At 51.8% G+C, this 27,177-nt stretch overlaps 1 protein-coding gene across 1 annotated transcript; it reads left to right on the plus strand.

The window, feature by feature from the left end:
- Nucleotides 1-713: 713 nt before the first annotated feature.
- LOC144247093 (hydrocephalus-inducing protein homolog) lies at nucleotides 714-27,177 on the plus strand. The gene is made up of 28 exons (XM_077786434.1): nucleotides 714-764; nucleotides 948-1,016; nucleotides 1,328-1,447; nucleotides 1,581-1,715; nucleotides 1,916-2,115; nucleotides 3,901-4,025; nucleotides 4,606-4,807; nucleotides 5,342-5,417; nucleotides 5,770-5,869; nucleotides 6,365-6,483; nucleotides 7,515-7,738; nucleotides 8,583-8,650; nucleotides 9,431-9,666; nucleotides 10,361-10,604; nucleotides 11,654-11,706; nucleotides 13,917-14,069; nucleotides 15,923-16,158; nucleotides 16,510-16,765; nucleotides 17,734-17,874; nucleotides 18,042-18,185; nucleotides 18,673-18,986; nucleotides 19,168-19,327; nucleotides 20,451-20,549; nucleotides 21,216-21,425; nucleotides 22,608-22,745; nucleotides 24,898-25,075; nucleotides 25,567-25,681; nucleotides 26,286-27,177. Exons 1-28 carry the CDS (start codon nucleotides 714-716, stop codon nucleotides 26,362-26,364), a joined length of 4,245 nt encoding a protein of 1,414 aa, XP_077642560.1. The 3' UTR covers nucleotides 26,365-27,177.

Genomic DNA, 27,177 nt, shown 5'->3' on the forward strand with positions numbered 1-27,177 from the left:
GTCCTGGTGCAGCAGGGAAGGCTGTGTGATGTTTCAGGGACAGTCCAGCATCCTGCCTGGCTGTGCCACCGGAGCCAAGTGAAACCAATGTGCAGCTGAAGCCCTGAGCAAGTGCTTCTTTCCCTTTCCCTTTGCCACAGCAATTCCTTCTGTCAGGCTGGACACTCACCTGTGCCGCTTTGACCACCCTGCCCTTGGGCACCTGGGCATGTGGAGGGGGAAGCTCAAACAATGCTCAAAGCCTTGAGAGACACGGCTGGTCCCAGCTGGAAGAGCTTCCAGGCCAGCTGTTCTCTCTCATCTCCTGTGTGGCCGCAGATCCAGCCCTGCAGGCAGCACTGGAGTCAGGGCCACAGAGGTCCCTTGGTGTCTGGAGCTCACTGGAGTGAAGATGCCCCACTGCTGAGGCTCTGTCAAGGAGATCCCTCTGTTTTCTTCTGTGGAGGGGCCTGCGAGCCCAGAGAGAGAAAACAAATGCTAATGAGCAGAGAGAATGAAAACTTGGACACATTCCTGTGCACCTCACTCTTGGTACAACTTTGCTTTCTGCATCTCTTGGACTCACCCAGCAGTGCTATCTCCTCGCTGTGAGCTTTGAGTGTTGTGCAGGGACGGAGTTAGGGGAGTTCTGAGAGCTCGTCCCCACTCTCTGAAAAGGTCACTGCCTCACTCCAGTGAGGAAACAAATGCCCAAAGAGCAGAAGTCCCCAAACATGTCGCATCAAATCATGCAGAGACTAATGGGACACAGCCATGTGGTTGGAGTATGTGCATTGCCCTCTGTATTATTAATCTATTGGTGCTAAGTATTTCAGCAGGTAACTTCCAGGGCTTCCAGAACTGTTCTAGTTCCTTGTGATCACAAATTATTCATCAGTTGTAAGTGCAAGAAAAGCCTCCATAAACAAAGGAATTTCTGAGACTCTTGCTGGTTTTTTGCCTTTTAGCTGACTCCCTCTGCCTTCCAGAAGGAGATGTCTCTCAGCACCAAGCAGCTGCTGGCCAGAGCTAAGAAGGTGAGTCTGCCTCTGATTGCCCAGCCTCAAGACAAGCATGAGACCTCCCATCACAAGGTAGCCTTTCCCTGCCCTTGCTGTTTGATGTGATCATTGAGGAGGATGCCAAAAGAGCAGCTTGGTATGAGCCTGCTCAGAGTGTGCTCCAGGAGCTTTTGATGAGCCCAGGGCAGAGGTGGAAGCGCCACTGTTTGTCCGGTGTGGGTGGGGCAGATGTACTCACCCAGAGTCTGTACTTGACTGGGGATCAGAGCAGAATCTTCCTCGCAGCAGCTGAACCTCTCCCTGCTCTCTCTGGGCTCTCCTTGCAGTTGTCAGCAGCTGACCCACAGCAGAGCTCATTTCAGCTTTGCCCACCAGAGGTGGTGTTTCAGAACTACACTCCTGGTGAGGTCTGTGAAGTGCCCGTGGTTCTGAGGAACAGGGACAAGGTAAGTTCAGGGACATGGAGGTTTAAGGCTTTGCTGGAAGAGGAGAGCGGAGAAGGGTGGTTAAGGATGGCACCAGGGCATGCCCACCTGTCTCTGCAAGTGGCAAAAGCATCATTCCATGTCTCTCCTTCAGGTTCCTCGCGTGATGAAGGTCACCTTGGAGAGCTCACCTTATTTCCAGCTGGTGGGCCCCAGTGGCGTGTACCGCAAGGTGCCACCGGGTCTCTCTGTCACTGTCCGCATCCTCTTCAGCCCTGAGCAGAACAAGGTGAGTCTGGAGGTGCCAAAAGATTGTTGTCTTCAGTGGAAATGAACCTGCAAGGCTGGATTCAGGGCATCTGGCCTGGGTTTTGAGGAGCTGTGCTGGTTTCCGTGGAGTTGCACGGGATCTAGAACTGGGAGATCCTCTTTGTCCATGCTGAACATGGGGATAAATGCCCTGTGCTGAGACAGTTTCTTTTCCTGCAGGATTACTTCCACCAGCTCCTCTGCACCAGTGAAAGGGAAGGGTTCATTGTGCCAATTCGGGCCATTTGTGCCCGAGCCATCCTGGACTTCCCTGACCAGCTGGACTTCTCCAAGTGCCCGGTCAAGTACTGCAGCCAGAAAACCCTGCTGGTTCGCAATGTGGGTAACCGGGCAGCTCACTACCAGCTGAGCACCCAGAGGTGAGGCAGCTCATCTATCCTTGGGCAAAGGATCTCACCCTTGGGTGATAACAGAGTTGGGAAAGAGCAGCAAAAGGAAGGAGAGCAGGGCAGCTGCTGCTCTGCAGCCTGGCTGGAAATGGGCAGGACGTGTGGGGTTTGCTGTTGCTTCTCATGTTTTCAACAGGATGAAGCCATTGAGCTTTCTCTGTCCCAGATTTCCTGGAGGGTGCTGGAACATGTTAGTATCTGGCATGCACCCTCCTGAGCAGAAGCAGTTTCTGAAATGCTTACTCACCACTGTCAGCCAAATAGACCCATCCTCTGGGAGGCCACAGACACGTGGCTTTCCAGTGCTCCTCTCATGAGATGCCTCGTGTCAGCTGTGCTGCGGACAGCCTGTGCTGGTCCTGTCAGTCTCAGAAGACAATCAGTGTTTCTCCTGTTGGCTGAACTGGAGAGGGTGATGCATTTTTGACACCGTATCTGCAAGGAAACCAGTTCAGTTGGCTGGTGGTGAGTGGAGGGTTCTGTGATCCTGGAGGTCTTGCTGTAGGAGCTGAGGTCAGGAATGCAGCACAGACCTGCTGTCTAAGCTTAGGCAGCTGAGTGGCTTTGATTTTTTTTTTTTTTTCCCCTGGCAAAACAGAGGTCAAAAGGCAAATTGACTTTTCTGCTGTGAAACGTGGGGTCTGAGAGGAGCTTCCACCAAAGCCTGCCAAAGCTATTGAAGCAGGCTGCTGGGATGCTGTTCAAACAGGCTGCTGCTTTTGACTCTGCAAATATGTAGGCAGGAACTTGTAAATGTGTGCACAGGTTTTCTCTGGGATTTCCAGCTCTTGTTTTGCCACCACCAAAAGAAATACCCAAGAAAGTCTGGTATCCTTTTACAATGTGCTTGCCATATGTTCTAATGGGTACTACAGAGCATGTTGGATCCTGCTTGCTAGGGTTTTAAAGAGTTTCTGAGCTTGAGGAATGAAATATTGAAGTGGATTAAATAGAGCCTGGGTGCAGTGACAGAGGGAAAGATGGAGCTTGTGATCTGCTGACTGTATTTTTCAGCACAGAGATGGAGCTGCTTTAACCTAACAGACTGGATTTATTAAAATAGTCAATGCTGTTTGATGTCAGCTGTAACACCATCACTTGAAAGTCATCTATGTTAAGATGAGATGATATTTGGGTTTCTTCCTGCAATAGGTGTTAGTGAACAGATGAGGCAATTCAATTAGCCATAACTTTTCAGTCTTCCTTGGGTTGGGGGCAGCTTTTAATGAGATCAGTTCTCCCCAAATCAAATAATTTAATCATGGCAGTTAAGGCAGCAGTGGACAAAAGAACGTCTGGCTAGAGCAGATAACTCTACCACAGGACTTGAAGTAGATTGTAGCCTCCTTGCACACAGCATTTACCAAAAGTGCAGCTGAACTTTGAGAGCCTTGGTCACAAAATTGCCAGCTTGGTCCTCGGTATCCTCATGGCCATAACTTTTGCCCAGCTCTGTCAGTAAGGGGAGCTGATGCTTGATGAAAGTAAGCAAGATGCAAATGACCCTTGAGGCTCATTGCAGAGAGCTGGATGCAGAGTATGGGGGAGATGAGGTAATTTCATCCCAGAGGATCTTGTGAGGGCTGGATCTCCTCACACTGGAGTCAGTGGCTGTTTCTGACCCTGTCTGTTCTGTCTTCTGCTGACTGTGGCTGCTTTGCTCTTTGCTTGCACAAGTGAGCAGAAGTGAAGTGGACTGCAGAAGGGATAACATCCCCAGATGTCCCCAAGAGTCCTGCTGTCTCTGTGTTGCAGCCCTTTCTCTGTCCTTCCGGCCACGGGAGCTCTGGCCGTCGGTGACGCCGTGCAGGTGACAGTGGGATTTCAGCCACTGAAGACCGGTGACTGTTCCGCATCCCTTGTGGTGCACTACGACACAGGTGAGAGCTGGGCACTGCCGAGGACACTCTCTGCATCCCTCAGAGCAGAGCCCTTTCTAAGCAGAAAGGCTGCTGTGGCCATGGGTTTAAAGAGGGAGATGATGATAGTTTTCATGGTGTTCCTTTTATAGTCATCTCGTTTGTAGTCATATAGTTTGCCATCTTGATCTTTGTAGAGATCCATAGAAATGCCATTTCTAGAGAGCATGTCTGATATTTGTTGTTTACATCTGGCCTGGGAAACACTTGGCTACTCACCTGCAACAGGAATGATGAGCTTGAAGTCTGAGCTCAGATGAATCCCAGGAGTTGGTTGGGAATAATGAAGGTTTGAAAGCTCTGGAAACGAGGGAGCCTTTGGTAGGGGTCTGTTCTAGAGGGTGAAATGCTGGCAGGCTGTTCAGGACATCCTCCTGCTGTGCAGATGCAGCTCTCAGCTTGTGATAAATGTACTGATCCATGGAGCTGCTCACTCAGCTAAAAGCTGTGACAGTTTTTTCTATTACCTGTGGTTCGCTGTGTTCCTTGTGCTTCCATCAACCAGCGAGCTGAGCAAAGACTGCCCTTTGCTTTGTTCCAGGTGAAGACACCCACACAAGCCTTCATGGAAGAGCTGTGGATGCCCACATCAGGCTGGACCAGTACACTGTGAGCTTTGAGAAGACGTACGTCAGCCTGTCAAACCACACAGCTGTGCGCATCCACAATATGAGTGACATCACAGTCTGCTTCCAGTGGAAGGCTGTTGACAGTGGGCAAGAGGAGGATCAGCTGGAGCTGAGGTAGGTTTGAAAGATCCATTTCAGTGACATCCATTGCCCAAGGGTAAAATAGCATACAGCCTCAGGAGATTTCAGGAGGATGCAGGGTGCTTTTGAATGGCTTAGGGTAAGTAAAGCATCCCATCTCCACCTGCCTCCCCCAAGCAGTTGTGTGTCAGGAAAAGCTGCCTGAGGTTGCTGGTGGATTCTTCCTCAGCTGTGACAGAGGCTTTGAGCCAGGAGGTTCTCTTGAGGGCTGCTGCCTTTGGAAACCTCTCCTGAGCCTGCAAGTGTGGACTGAACAACAAGTGACCCTCTGATCCATTTGGGACCCCATGGCTCAGGGTCAGCCCTTTGCTGAGGAGCTGCTCGTGGCACTTCCACTTCTCTCTGCAAAGCCATGGCTTGTTAAACAACTTGCTGGGTTTGTCTTTCCTGTGGCTGCAGGCAGTATCACAGGCAGTATCAGCAGCAAAAGGAGAAGTTGTATGATTTTCTGAAGGAGTAGGGAGTGGACAGTACTCACGGAGAACGCTTTGCTCTTCTCACCCGCAGCCTCCAGAATGAGATGGCAGAGGTTAGAGAAGATCCCATGGTGCTCTCTGATGGCATTTTCTCCCTTGAGCCAAAGGTAAGGGATGGCTGAGAAGCTCCCTTCTTCTCTTCCTCCTCTTCCTCCACATCCCTGAATAAGGTCACTTGACTGATCCCTGCCTCAGCTGGCTTTGTGTGCCAAGAGAGAAATAATCTGCATTCTGGAGAGGTCAGAGAGCTGGTTGCAAAAAGCGTTTCTGCCCTGTGGGCTCCTGGCAGGCATCAGGAGCCTGACTAAAACTTCCAAACTCTGTTCTCAGTGTTATTGATGAGAGTTACTCACTCCTTGCCTGTCGCTGATGCTCTAAAGAATGCCTTACAGGACTGTGGTTGAAACCAAGAAATGTGATGTCTGAAGAGAAATGTTTTGCTGTCTTCTTCTGCTTTAGGAGGGCGAGATCAGGCCGAATTTTTGGGCTGAGATCAGCGTGTCCTTCAAGCCCCAGGAAGCCCGTGCCTATGAGCAAGCGGTTTACTGCGACATCTCAGGTACGGCTCCTTCCGCTGCCTCTCTCAGCGCAGGGAAGGCGAGGTGCAAATACTCCCCCAGATCACTGGGCTCCTGTGTCATTGCTGCCAAGGGTCCGTGGGCAGCAGGGCAGTGCTGGCACATGCCCACTGTCCCTGCAGCTTCCAGGGCATCTCCTCTATTCTGATTTTTTCCCTCTCAGCTGTTCTGAATGCTGCCTGTATTTAGTGTGCTCCTCCTCCCTTGGGAAAAACACTCTCTGAGGTGCACCCAGAAGGAGGAAGCAGAAAATTTCTGGCATTTCCTAAAGTTTCACTCTCAACAGAGGGGGAGAAGAATGGATGGTCTCTAGGGATGTACCATATCTCCTGAGGGAAGAGAAGGGTCCAGATCTTCTCCTGGGACATCAGGAGCTGGTCCCATGCAGCTCAGGGACAGGGACTAGCACTGAGGCAGCCTGGAAAATGCAGGATTACAGAAGGAATTACTGTATTGAAATAGAAATCTCTCCCCAGGCCGTGAGAACAGGCTGCCCCTGTTCCTCACAGGGGAAGGCCTCGGGCCCCGGCTCCACTCCTACTTTGAGGAACTGAACATTGGGGAGGTTTCTATCAGAGTAACCCACAGATATAAGGTGAGCAGCAGCCTTGAGGTGGATCCTGGTGGCTCCTGGGGTAGCAGTGAATTCACAGGTCCGCAGTGTGGACCTGTCAATTCCTGGCAACTTGGGTAGTTGTGATCCTGGTCAAATGTGGGGGGGTTTCTTGGAATCTCGATCTTTTGGATGGGGTCAGAAAGGTGTGTCTGTTGTTCGTGAAAGCCCAATCCCTTCTTTTGGGCAGTCTACCTTGGAGGTCAGCTGGGAGGCTTCCTGCAAAAACCACCTGACACATGAAAGCAACACTGGGACAAAAAGCTGCATGTTCCAGTCCCAGCCACAAATCACCTTTGTGCTCAGGCTGTCCAAAAGCAGCTGGAACAAACTGGCTGCATTTGAGTTCAAGTGCATTGCAAACAGTTTTCAGTCATGTCCCTCCTGCCTCTTGGTGGGAGTCACGAATCCACCTGCCTGGCTCAGCACTGGTCAAAGTGCTTGGCAGTGCTTTCCTTTGCTGAGCAGTCCCTCACCACACTTCAGCCATGGTGTACCTCTGGCTCTAGAAAGAGCAAAGTGTTTCTGGGAAGGAAGCAAAGAACTTTCTACATCTTTGCTTCTGGTTTTTCCCACCTGCAGTGAACAGGTTGGGCTGCAATGGAAGCTGAAGGTGCCCTGCCCATGGTGGGGCTGGGCACACTTGGAGCAGCAGCAGCAGCAGCAGCTCTGTGCTGATGTCACTGGGAATGCTGCCATGCCCAGTGCTGCTCTGAGGGCCAGCTGTGACTGAACTTGGTGATGCTGAGCAGCTCCTCTGTGCTGCTGGTCAGAGTGGACTGTCAGTGCCAGTGGGAAAACCCCAGAATGACTCTGGTTATGTGAAGTTATCACTGCTTTGCATGAAAACCCCAAAGCCATATAAAATTGTAGTTTTTGGCTTCTGCCATGCAGCAGCACAGGGCATCTCCTGCCTTTTACAGGTGTTAATGGTTTAATTTGGAAGTGACTCAGACTGGGGTAAGAAAGGAAGATTCCTCATGTATTTCCACTTTGCTTTTCTACTGCTGCAGGCGGTCCTGTTGAACAAAGGGCCCATTGATGCTTCCTTCAGCCTCATCCCTCCAAGCACAGCCATGGGCTCCTTTTTCAGCTTCCTGCCCCAGGAGGGCATTGTGGCACCGCACGGGCTCCAGGTCATCCAAATCTCCTTCTGTCCCACCATGCTGGGGGAGTTTAAGGAACAATTCTCCTTCCATGTGCATAAATCCCCTAAGCCTGTGACCTTGACTATCAGGTGAGGAGGGCTTTGGGAGCTTGCTGGTCTCATCTGTAGCTGTGTCTTGGTAATCCCTTTCCATCTACTTCATTTTGTGGGGGAGCAGAGAAAAAAGGTGTTGCCTGAGGTCTTAGTCTTGGCTCTGACATCCTTTAGTGTGGGCGTGCCTGCTGCCCTGTGTGGTACCCAGGAGATGGAGTGACTCCTCCCTGCAGGGGTGTCTGCTGCTTAGGCTGTGGCAGGCAGCGGGATGGATCAGCTTTGGGCAGTAGCTGCTCTGGGATGTCCCCCTGAACAGCCAGCAAGGCCCCCAGGGCTTCGGAGATGGGCCAGCCTGGGTGATTCTGCACCAGCAGCAGTGTTTGTAAAAACTTGTGTTAATAATCCATCCCAGATGGGCAGCAGCAGCAGCCTCCCCTCACCTCTCACAGCCATGCTGTGGGGCACAAGCTGTGCTCTCAGCTCCTGTGCAGAGAGTGCCCTGGTAGCTCCTTTCCACAGCCAGGAAAGGGCTGATGTGGGAGACAGGGAACTGTGCCAAGGACAGGGGCATCATCCCATGGCAAGGGATAAAATCCTCACTCAGCAAAGGCTAGAGGTGGGAAAAAAAGAAGAAATGTGATGATAGGAGAAGTAAAACTCACTTCAGCTCCAAGGCCTTCCCAGATAGTCTGTCAGCTGCTGTGCCCACTTTGGCTGCCTCCTGTCCACATGGGTGCTGTGCTGAGCGCAGGGTGCTGGGTTGATCTGAAACCCAGGGTGGCTCTGCCAGCAGCTATTAGCCAGCCCCTCCCTAAGGGCACGAGAAGCCTTTGTGATTCCCTTTAACAGAGGCACTGCCTCCCTGCCTTTGTCCTCGCAGGGGCTCCGTGATGGGACCGACTTTCCATTTTGATGTGCCCGCCCTGCACTTCGGTGACATCTCCTGTGGTGAGTGTGCCCTGGGCTCGCAGCACAGTGTCAGAGCTTGGTGTGGTGCTGAAATGGAGCACTTGGACATAAGAGCATTCATCACTCGTGTTCCTCCAGCACAGCCTCTTCAGGGTGTTACTTCCAGGGCTGCTGGTGCCTCAGGTACCCTTTTGCCAGAGAGCAAACAGGACCAAAGGAATAAAAAGTCAGCATCACTGTTTGGCCACTTCTTGTCTCCCTTTGAATAAGTGGCACAGTAAAGAAAGGCACCAGGCAGGAATGTGGTTCTGTAAGAGCAGATTCATCCTGATTAATCGGGTTTTATTCCTAAGGTTTCTTCAGCTGGGGGCAGCTGTTTTATCTTTGTTTCTTTTAACTGCCCTGCTGAATGTTGTCTGCACGTGGTCACCTCAGTGGCATTTGAGATTGTGCCATCCTTTTTGTGCCTCCCTCGTGCCTGTTTTGTGCCACTTGTCCTTTTCGTGCCTCTCTTGCCTCCCTGCTGGAGTCACTGCAGGAGCTGGCAGTGATCTCTGCTGATGGGCATGGAGAAGCCCTGGGCTGTGCCTGCACTTGGTTTTTCCTTGTCATCTGGGTTTAAATGACTCTTGGTAAGCAGGCTGTGGGAGATGTCTCCTTCACACAGAGCTGGCCGGCCAAGCCATAGATCCACTGCAATGCGCTGTAGTTCAGATAACAAAGAAGCAAAATCCAAGCACAGTTTTCTCCCACCAGGATATTCACATCAGGAATCATGCAATATTGATGGCTAAGTGGATATTTGTGTCATTTTCTTAGGTTTTCCTCGCACCTTGAAGTGTCGTCTGTCTAACACCTCCCTGATACCCATGGTCTTCAACCTCCGCATTCCTGGGGATGGCTTGGGAGAGCCCAGCATTGACGTCTCTGTGAACATACTCCATCCCAGTAGCCAGGTTTGGAGGAAGGAAGCCCGAAGTCCTACAAGGCCAAGGGAATTTACCATAAGCCCCTGCAGGGGGAGCATCCGTGCCCTGGGAGCCCAGGATATCAAGGTATGGGAAGAGTCCAGTGGGTGGGGCTGAAGTTTCCCTGGAGTGTGGGAGGGCTTTAGCTCTGGTGCCAGCTTTGAGCACTTGGAGCCCTGTGTGAGTGAGACATCTGCACTGGGGAGAGGCCTCTGCTGGCTGGCTTCCTCGGGATGTTCCTCAAGGAGCACCGTGTTGTTTCCAAAATCATAAGGTGAGATCACGTACCATATGGTCAAGTACTGAAGCCATTCTTGTGCTTTTTGAGAGCGATTTCTTTGATTGCAAGTGGGCAGAGGAAGGATGAAAACAAGGTTGCATTAAAGAGAGAGATACCATTGTAGAAAGCAGTTTTCTTTTTTTTCCTGGTCTCCTTTCTCACCTCCTGGGCAGCAGATGAGTTGTATTCACTGTACAGATGAGTTGTATTCACTGCTGTATTGCTGCTGTAAAGCTGGACTCAGTCCATTCAAGACAACAGGCTTCTTGTGCATTTATGTCATTGTAGTCAGGTGAAAAATTACTCCCTTTAGCAAATCTGATCTTGCCAGAGAGCTTTTTTTACTCCCAAAGACTGTGCTCTACTTATGGACCAGCAGAAGAATTAGAGCAAAATCCTCCCTTTGTCTACCATGGAAGAAGAATTGGAGGACAGCAGCCATGAGTGATGAGATTTTGGGAGTGAGTAAATCCTTGCTACACTTCTTTTCTCTTGTACCAGGTCACCCTGTGCTCCAACACTATTGGAGAGTACGAGCTGGAGCTGGTGCTGGACGTGGATGATGTTGGCGAGGCGGCGTTTGCACTGCCCCTCACAGCCAGGTACCAACACTTCTCCTGCACCTGCTTGTCCTTCCTCGTGCATCCAAGCACGCTGCCTGGCTGCAGCTCAGAGGAGGAGTGTTGCTTCATGAGCTGGATCTGCCCATCTAGACATGAGCAGAGTGCTAAGAAAGCAGCCCATGGTGAGATGCTCCCTGCTCACAGCCAGGCATGGCCCTAGGCCTTTTTCTGAAGGGAGCAGGAATAAATTAATCATTGCCCTGGGATTTGGTGCTTGAAATGGAACAAACTTCCCAAGGGCTGGCTGTCCTCCTTCCTGCAAGTGGTGAACATGTGCTGGCTTGTGAGCACCCTGCTGCATTGGTTTGCTACCTCCATGCTGTCAGTCTCTCTAATTCCCTTGGGATCATTTCTTTGCCCAGATGCGTCGCTCCTACACTGCGAGTGCTCGACCCTGTGGTGTCCTTCGGGCGCTGCTTTCTAGGGGTCTCCTGTGTGAAGAAGCTGACCCTTGTGAATGACAGCGACTTTCCTGGCTGCTACTGCCTTCTCCCTCAGGTTTGGCCTTGCATCCATCTCGTCCCCTCAGCTGTTACTGAGAGGGTTACTGGGGAATGAAAGGGTTTGGTCAGAGCTGGCCGGTTTGTGCAGCACCTTCCGTGCGGCGCTGGTGCCGCAGCGCCGGCGGGCAATCCCCCGCTGTGGCGGGGAGGGCCACGGGAGCGGCCGCCCCGGCTCTGTGCCGAGGCTCCCGGGGGCGGCGTGGGCAGCGGCGTGGGCAGCGCTCGCACGGAGGTGCTACGAGGAGCCAAGGGGAAGGGACCAAGGAGAGGACACTTGTGTGAAGCCCAAGGAGGTTTTGTTCCAGGAACCAGCCAGGGACAAGTGCCAGAGAAAATGGGGTCTGGCTTCAACTAAAAAGGGTGGGGGCGCAAAGGGGTGGCAACACGGGACAACCAATGGAAACAGATCACATCCTACACCTTGCATCTTGTTTTTTGCCTTTTTGCTTTCTCCTGAGAATTTTTCCAAGCGTGTGGGAGTTGCTCTTGTGGGTACAGGTTAAGGAGATTAAAGTTTCCTCAGTTCTGAAGTTGCTTTTGATTCTGTCCCTTCCAGGAGAGAAGTCTGGAGGCTGCTACGTGGTACTGCAACTCTATGGCAAGTGGGATTATCAAGGCTCACAGTTCGGAGGAGATCCTAATTGCACTCCTGGCCCGCTTGGTGGGAGAGTGCAGCATCACCGCCGAGCTCGCCGTGTTTGGGAGAGGAGGATCCCCACTGGTGAGAGCAAGGGGAGATGTGTGCCTTGAGCATCTCATCCCAGTGGGGTGTAAGCTGCACAGGGATTCTTCCAGGAACTTGTGATCTATGGCTGCTGTGGACAAGGACAGAAGGGACTGGTGGCACAAGCAGCAGCTTATGCCTAGAAAAGAGGAAGAGCGGAAGCCTCAGAGGTGGCAACCTCAGTGCCTGACGCAGCATATGGTTACAAATGTGGGAGATGGGATAACAGCCCCAGTCTGAAACCCAGAGCAGCCCCTGGGTCTCACACTGCGCCGTGTTATCAGATGAGCACAAGTGCTGCTTCATTACAGCTGTTCAGGATCACACAGGGACATCCCTGAATCCTGCTAAAGCAAGCACTGTGTACCAGACCACACTGAAGGAATGTTTTGTGCCGAGCTGGACTGAGGCTTCTCTGAAAGCCAGGTCCCTCAGATCCCACCCATCATATCTCCTCAACAAAGGCCAGCCAAAACTATAGGAATGTCCACACAACTTGCATCTGGAGCACAGACTTTGCTTGTTTCTTCCAGCAAGTTTGGAAATGGATAAGGCAAGAAATTTCTGAACTAAAGCCTCCTAAAAGAGGACTCTGAAGATTCTAAAGAAGATTCTAAGGATTCTAAAGAAGATCCTAAAAGAACTCCTAAAAGAGGCACATATCATAACAGCAAAAGTGACTACAAAATACAGGCCCAGTCTGCCAGGCAGGGGTGCTCTTCATCCCTAAATAGTCTGGTTTGTGACAGGATCACCCCACCAAAGGCAGCAGGGCTGCAGGATGTGGCTGTGTGTATGTAGCAATACCACTGAGGACAAGGTTGCTTTTATTTTCGTTCCTGTGTGTCGCATTGCCTGGAACGCTGGTGAGCAGGGCTGTTCTTGTCCCTTTGAAGAATACTGCAGCTGAAGGGTTTGTGTGGTTTTATAAGCCTTTTCCTCAGTGAGGATCTATCCCATTGTCACACACTAACTGAAGCCGGGCCAGGCATCCTCCAGCTGCTATTCTGCTCATCTCCAAAGGGCTCTGCCCTGCCTCTGCTGCTTCTGCCCCACTGTCACCTGGAAGCTAAGCCAGCTGCTGAGGCAGAGCTCCTCCCTCCAGCTTCTTCTTCCAGGGAGCCTTGGGCAGCATCAGCCAGGCTGCAGCCCCCTGGGCCTCCCTTCTCCCAGAGGGATAAAAGATCCTTCATCATGCAGGGCTTTAGTTCCTTATTGTGGAGGTACCAGCCATGCTACATGCTTTGTCTCTTCTTTGCACGCTCATGTATGTCCCAAAGGGATGTGCATTATTTCTGGATGCTGCTCCTTCTGACTGAAGGTCATTCTGGCAGCTGTCAATGCCATTCCCTCAAGTCAGACCTCACTAAAGGTTTGACATGATGGAGGCTGGCTTCTTCTGTAGTCAAATCATACTCCAAGCCCTCCAGTGAATCTTACTGGTGTTGTGAGGTTTATGCATTTGAGTCCTGTGTAAGAGTTGGGGTATTTAGGACCAGGGAAATCCAACAAGACTCAAGAAACTGTCCTGGTTTCCACCGGTGGGAGCAGGTAGTTTGGCAAAGGGATCCATGTTCGTTGTCCCACCGTCTGTGCCAGCTTTGCAAGAGGAATCCTTTTGAGTTTCAGACTACTCTTAAGTCAGTTCAGACTTCTTTTTTGAAGGAAAAACTACCTGAATTATGATGCAATTACTGATTAATACCCCCTACTCATAGATATGAAGATTATACATAAGCACCAACTGAAGGCAGCTAACTTGCCTCATCTCTACTATGAAGAGCCTGCTTTGCTTCTGACTTGTGCTGGTTTCAGCAAGCAGTGTAGCTTTTTGAATTTTAAAGAACTTGGTGTTCAGGGATGGCTGTGCAGCAGCAAAAGTTAGGGAGGTGGTTTGGGCCAAGATGGAGCCGTGAATAAAGCAGGCAGAAGGTGGAGGAAATAGCAATGTGGAGGAGGTGTGAAGAAGCAAGCATGGCAAACAGCACTTGTTTGTCCCCTGATGATAACGGGAGCTTGTGGCTTTCAGGTGGATCACTGCAAGACCCCACACTTGCTCCAGGCCTTCTGTTTCAGTCTGCATCACTGACAGTTTCAAATGGCCATCGTTATCCCCAGGCTAGGAATGCTCTTAGAGCTGGCTATGTTTTTAAAACTGCCTTTGTTGCATGCTTTTTTTAAACTTTCCTACCTTCTTCCTGGGACAGGAAATCCATTTACAGTGCATTGGCCAGGGACCCGTTGTCTATGTCTATCCAACGGAGATTAACTTTGGCTCTATCCCAGTCTTAAAAGATCGTTCCAAAACTGTCTGCCTCGCCAATCAGTGTGACCTTCCTGCAAGCTTCCAGGCAAAGATGGTAAGTGTCTGTGAGGCTGTTTTCCAGGGAAGAGTGCTGACTACTAGCAGCCCTTGACTTGTTTTTTGTATGCAATGTTTCTTTAATGTTCTGTGTGAGTGGAAGCAAGATATTCCATCCGAGTGCAAGCAAGTGGAGCCAGGATCTCAGGCACACCTCTGTGAAAGAGTTTGCAGAGAGGCTGAAGCAGAAATGGGTCTGGATCCTGTTTGCAAGTTCTCTCTTGTGGAAGATACTCAGCTGTGCAAGTCATGTTTTTGGAGCTCTGAGCTCAAGAGAAGCCTGTGGCTCTTTGCTCCTGAGAGGGCATGGATTTCCCCATGCACCCCCCATTCCATCTGCATTTGCTTTGTGCCAAACTTGTGTTAATGGCAGAAAGCAGGCGGTGAGATCTGCCCTCCAAGTGCTCATGCCAAGGCAACTTTCAGCACTCCTGTGGGTCAAACCAGTAGGGCTGTTGCAAACAAAAGCACCTGTGAGGGTTGTGCAGCCCCAGAGCCTGTGGTCTCTGTAGCATTGCAGAATATCTCTGGAGACCACCTGCAGAGGAAGGTTGTTTCATTCGTGGAGGTCACACAGGGGGACAAGTCACAGGGCTGGAGCTGCAGCTGCTCCTCTGGCAGGAGGAGCAGCCGGGAAGGGTGCGTGGCTTAGGGCTGAGTGGGATGTGCTCCCTGCTGGATGGGGCATCTGGGAGAGGCTTGAAAAAAGCTTTGAAAGGAGAGTTGATCTTCTCTGTCTTGGGTGGGTTCAACTTCTGGAGCTGGTTAAAACCAAGCCTGACACTGTGGACTTGTTTGTATTTGTGGATAAAGCATCAGGTGTTGTGTGAGAGTTCAGGCTCAGCCTCCTGGGCTGAGGAGGAGCGGGGTGAATTTTCCTCTTCCTGCTTTTCCAGCTGTTTAGGGGATAAATGTTACCCCAAAATGGAGGATTGCCAGGGCAATCCTGACTCCACAATGGAATTCTGCTTCCAGCCTCTGCAGGGATCAATGCACCTTGGCTGGGTGGTCGTGGTGTGTAAAGGATGGGTTTCACATGCTCCTACCAAGGCCAGACCTGCAGAGCTGTGTCTGTACAGCAGTGCTGGTGCAAGGCCTTTCCTCCCTCCCCGGGACACCTTGCAGCTCTCTTGCCCCATCTGTAAAGGGAGGTCTGTGAGAAAGCAGAGGACCAGACCGCTCAGGAAGGCCATGCCATGCCCAGAGGGCATGTCTTGCAGGTTTTGTTCTGCTTCCTGCTTTCCTGCTCTGCTCTAACCATGTAGAGGTGTCTTTTCCAAAGCAGAGGACACTGGGGCAGCTGTCTACAGCTGATGATCAGTGGGAAGCGAGGGCCTCAGGCCTTAAGGGGATGTTGAGAAGCGCTGATGGCCCCTTGGGAAAGGAGACTTTGAGGTTTTGCTCAGCTGGCTTTGTAGTTATTCTTCAGGCTGTCAGCAGTGTCCTCCAGCTGTGTGGCTGCTAGGCTGGGATTTGAGCAGTCCTGCCTTCCTCCGGCCTTGAGCCTTCGTGCAGACCCAGCTCCACTGTTGGGGAGCCAGTGGAGAGGAAATAGCTTCCCTTGGCAGGCACTCCAAAGAGAGCTGGCAGGGGGAATGACCTTCCCCTGAGGAGGAGCATCCCTTGGGTTGAGCAAAACGGGGCTAATGACCTGAGTCTGTTGAAGGAAGGTAAAATACAGGTTGTATAAGTTCTTGGGGAGCTGCTGTGCTGGATACCATAGCTTACATTTAGGGAAATTAAATGTTTGTGGTTTTTACACTCATCTCCTTAGCCTTCCTATTTCCTGCACCTCACAGCAGAGCGGGGTCCACGGCTTCCATCTAAGTTTGTGTTTGGCTTGTCTTACAGGCTGGGAAACGCTCCTGCTGGAGGGTTGAGCCCAGTGAAGGAGTGGTCCCCCCTAATGCTGAGCTGCCCGTGCATGTCATCGCACACCTGAAAGACACACTGAAATTCCAGGGGGAGGTGGCGGTGTCCATTGAGAACAGCAACACGACCATCATCTCTCTCCAGGCTGTGGGCACTGGCATCCCAATTCGCTTTGACAATCTCCCTCCGGTGGTCGATTTCAAGTCCCACTTCAGGTAGGAGACTCTAGAAACTTCCATTTCTCCTGTTCGTTCATCAAAGAACAATTTTTCCATAGTTCTTCAGATCTTCTTCAGTACTCAAAGTCCTAGCTCTGTTTGCGTGAAGGCACAGGAATTCCTTCAGAAATGTGTAATCTGAGAGTTGCTAGATATCCTGGCAAGCCACAGAAATGGAAAAGCTGGAAGACCTGGCAGGGCTGAAGCTTTGAGCCTGGGCAACCTTTTGGGCAGAGGTTTGATTGCAGAGTGTGCAGTCAGGGAATGCCATCATGGTGAAGCTGAATCTGAGTGATGCCAGGGAAATAACAGCTCCCATGACATTTTCCATCTGCGCTTCTCTTCTAGCTTCACTCCCTGCCATTTCCATTTCAAAGTGACAAACACAGGACGACGCATGTATCGGCTCCGCTGGAGAACAGAAAGTTTCCGCACCTTCCGGCGCAGGACTCGTGCCCCTGCCCGCGGTGGCAGCAAAAGGAAAGGTGCTTCCCAGATCCCCAGACCTGGCAGCCCCGTGTTTAAGGTCCGGCCGCTGCAGGTGGACCTGAGGCCAGGCCAGACTGTGGAGATGGTGCTGGAAGGCTGCTCCAGCACAGTCCAGGTGAGGCCCCTGACATGAGCTGAGCTTTCCCTATCCGATCCCTTCCACTGCAGCTTCTTCTGCAGCCCCTTGACATTTGCCTGGGAAAAGGAGCAAGTGACTTCCAGAAACTGTTTTAAGGCCAGTTGCTTTCCTTGCTGGCCACCATCAGTTCCTAAGGCTCTTTTCTGTTTCCCTAGCTACCATAAACCCAACTTGCTGATCCAAAATACAAGCTGAAGGAAGTATTGCTCCTTTGGCAGGCAGGGGTTACTGGCGTCATGTGCTGAGGCAGAAAGCAAGAGCAGGGGAAAGAACTTAGACTAGAAGGCCAGGCAAGAAGCAAATGAAACTACTCTCAAGTGGTTTTTCCGAGGGAAGCAGGGAGTAAAACAAAAGCCCTGTGAATGGCAGCAGTGTCTGGGAGCAGCATTGCTTTTCCTCTGAAGACAAACATGGGCAGAGGGCAGGTCTAGCTGGAGGAGGAAAACACAGTGTACAAACACAGCTGTAATGATCAGTGCGATGTCCATCCGGGCAGGAAACTGTTCCCAGGGATCATTAGAATTGACAAATTGACTTTGGTCAACTTTTCTCTTACTGCTTGCCCCAGTCTCTCAGCCAGCCCTGGTGTCCCAGGGGCAGCCAGGTTTTGCAGCACCCCTGGAGAGCAACTCAGAGGGGGAGATTTTAGCAGTCTGGGAGTGTTCTCCTAGCTGGACCTTTCTTTCCAGGGGAAAGGAAACTCTGCAGAGAAGCTGCCAGCTATGTCTGGTATGCATTCTCTGGCTCCAGGAGCCCTGGGCACAGATATTTAGACTAAATGGGTGGCAGCACAGAAAGAAAAGGAGACCTTTTGAGGAGAGTGGAGACTGATGACAGTCCCTAATAATAAGTGACAGGAATATGGCCCATGGGTGGGTGTCAAGCCAGTGTGGCCTGTTGGGCCTGCCAGCATGCACTGGGTGACAAGTGAATCGTGCATGCAGGAGGTGAAGGAGCAGCTGCTGTGTCACAATCTGGTGCGGAAGGAGGAAAAGGAACAGATCGCAGAAGTGGATGTCACCTGCGAGTTCATTTGCCCTGCTCTGCAAATGTCTTCCACAGCAATCGCTTTCTGTGTGGAAAAGGTAAGTCTCTGGATTGCATCCTGGCATTTAAGGGTGTAACTCTTCAACTGGGAGGAAGGAAATAGAAATAGATGCACTTCTGGGGTTGAAAAATGTGCAATGCATGGGAAGGGGAAGGAGGTCTATGGCCACTTGAGGTTGTTTTCCCTTGACTCCTGTTTCTGTAGAAACCCAGTGATGTCCTGACGCTGCAGTACCAGCCTTTGTCTTTAAAAAACACCTGCTCCCTGCCATTCAGCATTGTGCTGGACTTGGAGCAGCCATTCCTGATCTGCAGTGCGGACCAGCAGCCCCTCCCTGCAGATCCCAAGGTGAGCCTCTGTGGGCTTCTTCTGTGGGCTTGGAGGAGGAGGGATGTGGTGGTGCGCTTCTGCTGGGAGGTGCTCAAGCTGAGGTTTATTCGGTAGTGTCAGCAGTGGATTGGCCTGAGCTGCAGCAGGAGAGCTGCTGAAGAAATCAAAATCTTACCTGAATTGGTAACATCCATGCTGGCTCTAAAACATGAGGAGAGGGGAGCAGGCAAGCAGATGGAGGCAAGCCATGCAGTAAAGGGGTCTCCTGGAAAGCATGCCAGCTCTCCAGCAGCTATCCCCTTGTATTGCTGCTGAGCACAGAAACGTGAGCCTGAGGGAATCTCAGAGCAGAGCATGGTGGCTGCAGACAGATCCTCACTGTAAAGAAATGAGGGTGAACTGAGAAACCCAGGCTGGGGTCACACTTGGAACGTTTACTGTTTCCTGCTGTCAGAGCTTGGGACGTCATCCCACGGGTGATTAATTACTGCTCATGTCCCTGCAGCCCATGAGACTGGATGTAGGGGAGGAACTTCATCTCTGCATCCAGTTTAACCCAGCTCAGGAGAACAATCGGAATAGCTGGGTGGCAGAGAAGGTTCTCAGGATTCGCTTCTTGGAGCATCCTCGTGAGGAGCAGATCACTGTTCGGGGAGAAGTCCACTTCCCGAACCTCTATCTCCAGGCCGAGGCCGTGGACTTTGGCTGCATCATAAATGACACAGAGCAAGCGCTCTTTATGGAAATGACCAACTGCAGCCCAATTCCCGTCCAGTACCACTGGTCATTCCTGACAGACCGCCAGGTGAACACCATAAGGTACGTGCATCATCCCTGTGCTGCTCCGGGCATGGACCTGCTCCAGCCTGGTTTTGGAGTGGCTGTTCCTGAGCTCAGCACACAGCACCCAGCCAGGGGCCGCGCCGCAGTGAGGAGCTGCTCTTGCAGGCACCTCTCTCTCCCACTACAGCTCCACAACCATAGGTATGTTATTTTCCAGGTTCATCCCTTCACCACCTACGTTCAAACCCAAGAAGAAGGCAGTGTTTCCAAGGAGATACTCCAGGCCCAAAAGTGTGGAGGAGCCAACCAAAACCCCGGAAAGGATGCAGGATTCTGCCCAGCAGCCAGCAGATGCAGAGGATTCCCTGGAAGCAGAGGTGGATTTTCTTGTGCACCTACCACTTGCATTGCCTCCTCAACTTCCCACCAAAAAGTCATAGTCGTGCCAACGTCCCTTTTGCTGCCCTTCTGTGCTGTGCCCTGAGAGTGGCAGCTGGACGTGGAGTGTCTGGGGAGGGAGAAATAGGAAAGTTTTGCTCAGAGAAGCTGGCTCAGGTCCTCCAGACCTATGCTGAGTTTGGGATTTTTGGCTTATTTCCTTTACAATGTAAAATGAGGTCTTCATCTGCACCATGATGAGAAGGCTTCCAGCTTCCTATGTGTGTCAGTCCATGAAGAGTCCTGATCTCCATGTACCCCCTTCCCAGCCCTGCTAGAGCGCTCACATCTCTGCCTTCACCCGAAAGCTGGTATTGCAGTGACAGCTCCAGAGCTGTCTTTTCTAAAGCAAGGCTTTGCAAAGTCAATGTCTCTTCCTCCAAACAAGGAAAAAGGCCTTTGATCTGCCAACTTGCCTGGTGAGCATTACTTTGGAGTGGGAAGTGACCCCTTGTTCTGCACTGGGGGAACAGAGGCTGCTCATGAGGCAATAAAAGAAAAGATGTAAGGAAGCAGAAGAGTTTCTCAAAGGCCCAGTGTTGGCATTAAGGAGAAGGGTTGTACCTGCTCCCACACAAACAGCAGTTGTTTCAACACTGCACAGGTTTTCTGAATCAGGAGAAACAAAGCCCTATAGATGCAACAGACAGGGTGGCTGAATGTTTTCAGATAGAAGCACAAAATCATCTTTATTTCCTGGTTGTTGCCATGTATGCTCAAGTAAACCAGGGAAATTCAAGTGGCCATCCTGGAATCCTGGAATGGTTTGGCTTGGAAGGGACTTTCAGAGATTGTGTAGTTGCAGCCCTCCCTGCCTGAGTGCTGGGGGCTCCCAGTTCCCTCACGCGAGTTTGATGTAGGAAGTGCAGATGGAGGCCAGGTCTCATCTGGGGGTGGGCCTGGAGCCACACTCATCTGATGGCCTGGACATTTTCACACTTGATTTGTGCCCAGGTCCCTTTTCAGCTGCTCCTGGTGTGCTGAGGTGGTGGAGCCTGCAGCACAGTGATCGTGCTCAGACCAGCCAGCTGCTCACTGCAGCCCGTGGTGCTTGTTTTCCAGGTGCTGTCATCCCCTGCTGGGGAGTCTCGGAGGCTGGGGAGGATGAGGGGATTGAGTCAGTTCTCCAAGATGGAGCACCCCAAGGTGGGAATGCAGGAGGTAAGTGGGAATTTGTCTCACGTCCATGTTTCCAATGTGGGAAGCAGTTCTGTAGCCCCACTGCCACTGGAGGGGCCTCACATCTCCCCAAGCCCAGCACAAAGCTCTGCTGAAGCAAGTGGTCACTGGAGAGGCCACGTGGGACGTTTTGTAGGGCTGCCCCAGGATGCTCCCGATGCAGCACCTGTGGAGGGCATTGCTCCCATGTACCTCATCGGGTGGTTGACAGGACATTTTTGGAGGAACTTTGCTGTAGCAGCTTGAGAGAATGGCACGTAAATCAGAAAGAGGGGAAGAAGCCTCAGAAGTCAGATGAGCCTTCCCCCTGCTCCAAGGGCTCCCACCTCCAAGCCTCCTGTTTTTCTGAAGGCAGTGAGGAATGTTTCCAGAGACAAGTTCTGCAGCAGAGAGAGCTCCTTGCTGCCGGGAGACATTCCAGTTGACTTCAATGTAGTGTATCCTCATGGATAAGTGATTTTGGGAGAAGATTTTCCCCATGGTCCCTCCACTGGTCAGTGGCATGGACACAGGATGAGATTAGGATGATTCTGGCTGTGTCTGGGGAATAGGCCCCTCCAGCTATGACTCCACTTTATTCCAAGACACAGCTGCTCTTCTGCATCCATTTCCACTCTCAACATCTCAATCTCTCCTCCCCTCCTCCAGGTTTTTGATGTGCTGCCGGTGTGGGGTGAGCTGGAGCCAGGAGAGAGCGAGCTGGTCACCTTCACCTTCTTTGGCCACGCCAACATCATCGCCCGTGTCAGGGCGCTGTGCCACGTGGAGGGAGGCCCCACCTACGAGGTGGTGGTGACTGGGCAGGCTTCATGCCCCAGCTTCCAACTGGACGTGGAGGAGATTGACTGGGGGCTGCAGGTACCACAGGCTTCCCCTGGCCCAGCTCCTTGTCTTGGCATCACGGCCACCTCCATGCCAGGCTCTCTTCCCTTCTCGGCTCCTTTGCTGGCTCTGGGGCTTAGGATACAACCCTGGAGAGATATGTCCAGCATCCAAGCTGGTTTATAATGGCCATCTCCACCCCTCCCCTCCCTTTCCCCCTGGCCGAGGGACAGGACACCGTGCTCTTCAAGGCACCTAACACTGCCTCCTGGGGAACACAACATGTCCCTGAGATATCCCTCCCCTGACCTGCTCCTAAGGCTTGGGCCCCATAGGGATGCTCTTGTCTAATGCTCTTGCTTGATGCACCAAATCATCCAGGGAGGAAGTTGAGCTTTCAGTCACTTCATTAGCTGAAAACAATGTCCCAGAATAATCCCCACTTGACTCCTTTTCAGTTCAAAGTCCACAGATTCTTCCAGTTGCTGGCACTGCTTGTGTTGTCCTGTGTGTCTCTCTTGTCACATATATGTTTCTTGCCAATATTTGCCTTTTCTTCTGGAATGCCTCCCTTGGAAATGCACGAAATTTAGATACAATTCAATGGGGACAAAGTTGTAGAAGCAAAAGAAAACTATTCATTAGGAACAATTCAGCTGAGCCGGGTGTGTGTCTCCCTCCCCTAGAGCTGAGCAAGCACACCCTGCAACAAAATGGCAATCTTTCTATCCCCTTTCTCCTCGGCCAGGGTGCTCCCTGTTCCCTTTCCCTTTGGATGGGTACTTGGGAACTTCCAGCCTCTCCAACACCAACTTTCTGTCCCCTCCCTCTCCTCCTACTTCCTTTTGGTGAGGTCTTCAACCCCGTCCCTCTGCCAGCTCAGAGCAACACCAACAAACCAACCTAAAGAAATCGAAACAACACAAACAGCAACACGTAGAAGCAGCGGCTTTCATTCTTTCACTTCATAACCTTTTGGGTTCATCTCACACACCTCAGTGCCACCTCCTCTGTTTCTCCTGGTTGTTGGGGGCACCTCAGAGTGCAGAGGACCTGGTCCCCTGGTTCATTTATTACTGGCCCTTACATGCTTTTACCCCTTCTCTGTACTTGTGGGGTTGCATTGTGGCCGTGTGTTTTCAAGGCCAAGAAAGAGGAAGGCGACTGCCAGCATCAGGCCTGTGCCTGTAACTTCCCACTCCTCTGTCCTCTCTCCAGGTGTTTGACAAAGTCCTCAAAGCAGAGGTCACCCTGCGGAACACCGGGGTACTTGAATTCGCCTACGCGGTGCCAAACTCTGGCGCTGGCACTGCAGCAAAGCCTCTGCCTGGTGTGCCCGTGGTCGTGCCCTACACAGTGAGTAGCACAAGTCATCGGCTCTGCCCTGTGTCAGGTGGCCCAGGAGAGGGTTAAAGGAAAAAAGAGGGAAAAAAGTGGGAAAAAAGTGGGGGGGGAAGCCCCAGTCCCAGCCCTGAGAGACAGGGCAGTAAGCAGTTGCTGCTGGGGCAGAGACCAAGCAAGTGCTCATATAATAGACTCCCCCATGGCCTTGGCTGGCAGGTAGCCCATGCCAGAGGCACAAGTGCTCAGCTCTCTGGCTGTGCTGATAGTGGAGTTGGGTGCTAGCTCTTCTGAGGATCACTTTCTTCCTTGTCCCTGCCTCCCTGCTGCCAGCACCAAGAAGCATTTGCATCTTCCTTGCTTGGGCTTGAAGCTGCTTTGCCAGAAGATGCAGGGTGTCTGTGCCCTCTTCCAGCTTTGCTTCTCTGCAGGAGCTTTGTGGGGCGGTGAGGGGAGCAGGGAGGAGCAGGGCTGTAAGAGCACAGAGAAGAGGTGTCAGCATGCCACCATCCCAGCTTCTCAGTCCTGCTGGCTGTCTTGGAGCTCTGGCAGTATTGCTGCCTTTGGCGCTCTCGGGAATGGGAAGGGGGCTGCGGTGCCGGGTTTCTTCAGCCCGGCTGGCTCCCGACACCGAGGGCGAGAGCGGCTGCCCCCCGACAGCTGCTGGAGCCGGGCTGGGCTGGGGGCACAGCTGCTCTGCGGCACGGCTGGGCTGTGCCCAGGGCAGGGACAGGGACAGGGAGCGCTCTGCTGTGTGTTTGCAAAGGTGTTTATTCCAGGAGGGGCAGGGACACAAAGACACGGAACAAAGCCCTCCATCGACTTCTGTATGGGGAGGTCTTAGGGGCGGCTACAATCTTTAATCCATTGGGAGGAACTGGGGGTGGAACACGAGGCGGGAATACAATGTTTAAACCAATAGGGGATTACAGGGGAGAACAGCTTAAGCCAGTGGGGCCTCAAAGGGTACAAAATGGATAGGGAAGTTTCTAGAGAAAGGGGCAGGCATGGGAAGGGATTGGCATTCATGGGAGCAGGAACAGGGAACAAAAGGGCAGGCCTTAGGGGAGATGGATAACTAGGGCAAAACTGACAATACAGGGGGAAAGGAACAATCCATTCAGAATAAACTATGCCATAACAGTACAAAATGGGTGGGGGGGGATTACAAAACTGACTCCTAGGGTGGAATTACAATCAAAACCACACACTGCAACCAAGGGGAAGCCAAAAGGCTTTCCCGTTATTTCGTGTGTGTCTCGTGCAAGGGGTGACACGCTGGTGCCCTCCTCCTGCGGGCATCTGCAGACACAGCTCTGCTGGGCCGTGCACTCAGCTGCTGGAGCAGCATCCTGGCGCTGGCAGCTTGGCCGGGCTCCCTTTGGCTGCAGCCAGTTGTGTGCTGGAGTAACTCAGGAGACCCAGGGCAGGGCTTGTCCTGCTCAGCCGCTTCTCCCTGCATGGGGAACAGGAATGGGGAGCCAAGGATCTGGCCCGGTGTGCAGGGCTGAGCCAAGGAAAGCTGCAGCCGTGTCCTGTCACCCAGAGCCGTGTTTCCCTTCAACCTTGCTGCTGTGAGCCCAGCCTGGGGCTTGAACAGCATTTCTGAAAGCCCAAAGAGGAGGATGGCCCTTCCTGCCATCACTCCATCCCCAGAACTCATCCTAGTCTCTGCTCCTGCATTTCCAGAGCTGTATGTGTGCAGGAAACCATGAGTCAGGGTGGTGTAACCGCAGAGGCAGAAGGTGTTTTTGTTGGGATCATGAATAAGGGGTCAGGCCCTTGGGCACCAGCCGGAATTGCTGATGTGCTGTGCCAGGAGCTCCTGGCCCTCCTGAGAGTGCAGGCACTTGACTCCTCTTCCACAGAGCCTGGCAAAGAGGTTTTATTTTTTGGGCATGGCCCTTGCTGGCAGAGGGCATATGCCACGAGCAGCAGAGCTGTGCTCACATCAGGCTGTGCTGGGGCTGCAGCCTTGCGAGAGCCCAGGAGGACTCACTGCACCCCAGGGTTGGAGGCACAAGCTTTTGGGCACAAGGGAGCTAGAAAGTGACGTGCTCTGATGGTTTCTTCTAGATGAGAAGCTGTCTTCTCAGCCTGTCTGTCCCCTGAGCCATCCCACATCGAGCCTTTGATGCAGTCCCTTCCTCCTCTCCTGTCCCTGCAGGGCTGCATTGCACCTGGCGAGAAGCAAGTGTTGAAAATCTATTATCTGCCAGGAAAGCTAGGTGTCTTCTGCAAGACTTTCCAGGTCCAAGTGGCCTATCTGGAACCAGCAGAAATCTTCCTGAAGGGAGAGGGAACACTCCCTGGAGTTACCGAGGACCAACCCAGGATGTTGAAAGGTGAGCACAGTCTGTGGTCTCCCAGGAAGATCCCCTGTTTTTCCCTCTACCATCGCACATCGGGCAGCTCCCACCCATCTCCACAAGTCTGGAAGTTGCAGGGCTGCCAGACCAACACTTTGGCCTCTCTGGTTGCTTCCTTACTTTTGAGCAGTTGCATCCATTTAGGCTTTTCCCCAGGAACCATCCTGCAGATCTTGCCAGCACATTGTTGTAGGCCTGGAAAGGTGATGGCTAGGCAGAAAAGCTTGGGAAAGCTGCAAGAGAGGCTGGCAGGGCTTTTGGCAGGCTTGGTTGTGTGTGACTTTGCAGGGGATGACATGATACCCTGTGATGAGGAAGCTAAGTAAGAATGAACATGAGGATTCCAAGAGGAGCAGCAGCATCCATTGTTTCTGGGAGGGGCCAGTGTTGGGGAAGTGGGTCTTCTCAACTTAAATAGGATTGGTAATGTGCCATGTCTTTTATTTATGGAGAATTTTTTCCTTCAGAAGATGAGGGGGTAGTGCAAGAGGAAGAAAAAAAATGGAGGAAGAAGAAAGGGAAAGGGAGGAATCATCTCTCATCATCTCTGGTCACAGAGTCACCGTCACAGCTGAACAACAGGTTAGTGTCCAACATCTCTCCAGGGTCTCTTCAGCTGAAAGGCTTCCCAGCAGCATGCTGGCTCTGGTGGGAGAGGTGGGAGGGTTATTATCACTTGGGAAATTGGAGGAGTAGCACCTGTGCTCTCTCCCAAAGTTGCCCTTGCTTGTGGCCAGCCCATCCTCCGTCCTTTGAGCTCTCAGACAGACACTGCCATAATCAGATGATAAGATTTCTGGGCCACTTGCTGAATTTGGAGAGCTTGTGGGGTGTTTTCTGTTGTGACTGAGAGAGATATTAGTATTTAAGCATTTATACCTATAAAGTCAGCAGAATATTCAGAGTCAGTGAAGGGCCAAGCACCAGCAAACTCTTCTTCACTTGCTGTGTAAATGCAAAAAGAGCAACTGAACTGGTGAACATTGTGATCCCCAAATGGCCTTATTCATGATAGCCCTCATGTACTTTGTTGATTGGTGCCTGATTCCACAAAGCATTTCTCTCCTGTTCTGGAATACAGAGGTTAAGCAGAAAAAATTATTATTAAAAAAAAATAAAAAGCCAATTTTTATACCTGTATGATGGGAATGACATGAATGAATGATTGACATGGTTTCTTCTGCAGTGCTACTGCCAACCTTGCGATTTCAGCTGAGGATAAAGAAATTGAATCATCCATCTATTCTCCAGAAGACAAACCTTGAGAAGTTCAAGGGAAACTGGAAAGCTCTTTGAAGAACCTACTGAGCCATAAGAACCTCGAGGATCATCTTTGACACATCTTGTTTACCAATAAAGCAGGGAGAATAATATCCTGTGTGAAGAAATCTGTGAATGCTGAGCTCTCTGCCCAGGCAAGGGGCACATTCCATGAGATCCTGTGCAGTCTTCCTCTTCTCCCAGATGAAGCTTTTCAGGAGAGAGAACTGGATTCTGTCCACCTCTGTGAAGCACCTGGAGCATTTATAGCCTGCCCTAAGCACTGCTTGAAGTCCCACCACGTCCCTTGCCACGGGAATTGGACAGCTAATACTCTAAACCCTTATCATGAAACCAGAGACGCCCTTCTGATGATCATGGGTGATGCTCTGACAGTGAACACGTTACCTTGGTGGTACTTTGGCCCAGATAACACTGGGGATTGGAGTGGCACTCGTAGGGAGAAGACTCTTGGTCAGGTGTGAGAGGCATGACACTGATGATGTGGATCATTATGAATAAACTTACTGCTAATAGAGGATCTCAATCTTGTCACTGCAGTATAAAATAGAGCAGGTTTGGCTGGAAACCCACAGGTTTACAGTCTTTGGCAGTGCAGAACCCACAGAGACAAAGCAACAAGGCTCCTCTGGAGCTGCTTCAGGATTTTATCTGGGGACACGACTGGATCTTAGTTGGATCTGCACTCAGAGGCACCAGGAAGCTGCTGGGGCATGCAAGGAGCTCCAGTGACCCAGGGAGAGGGTGGCAGGAGCCTTCCAGCACTCGGCTCCTTGCCGGGTGCAAGGGAAGCCTGC

Source organism: Lonchura striata, chromosome 13, assembly GCF_046129695.1.
Source record: "Lonchura striata isolate bLonStr1 chromosome 13, bLonStr1.mat, whole genome shotgun sequence".
Classification (NCBI taxonomy): domain Eukaryota; kingdom Metazoa; phylum Chordata; class Aves; order Passeriformes; family Estrildidae; genus Lonchura; species Lonchura striata.

Coding starts and splice junctions, on each gene's coding strand:
- LOC144247093 (XM_077786434.1), top strand. CDS start 714: ATGTCGCATCAAATCATGCAGAGACTAATGGGACACAGCCATGTGGTT. Junction 1,448..1,580: donor TTCTGAGGAACAGGGACAAG/GTAAGTTCAGGG, acceptor TCTCTCCTTCAG/GTTCCTCGCGTGATGAAGGT. Junction 16,159..16,509: donor GATTTCAAGTCCCACTTCAG/GTAGGAGACTCT, acceptor CTTCTCTTCTAG/CTTCACTCCCTGCCATTTCC.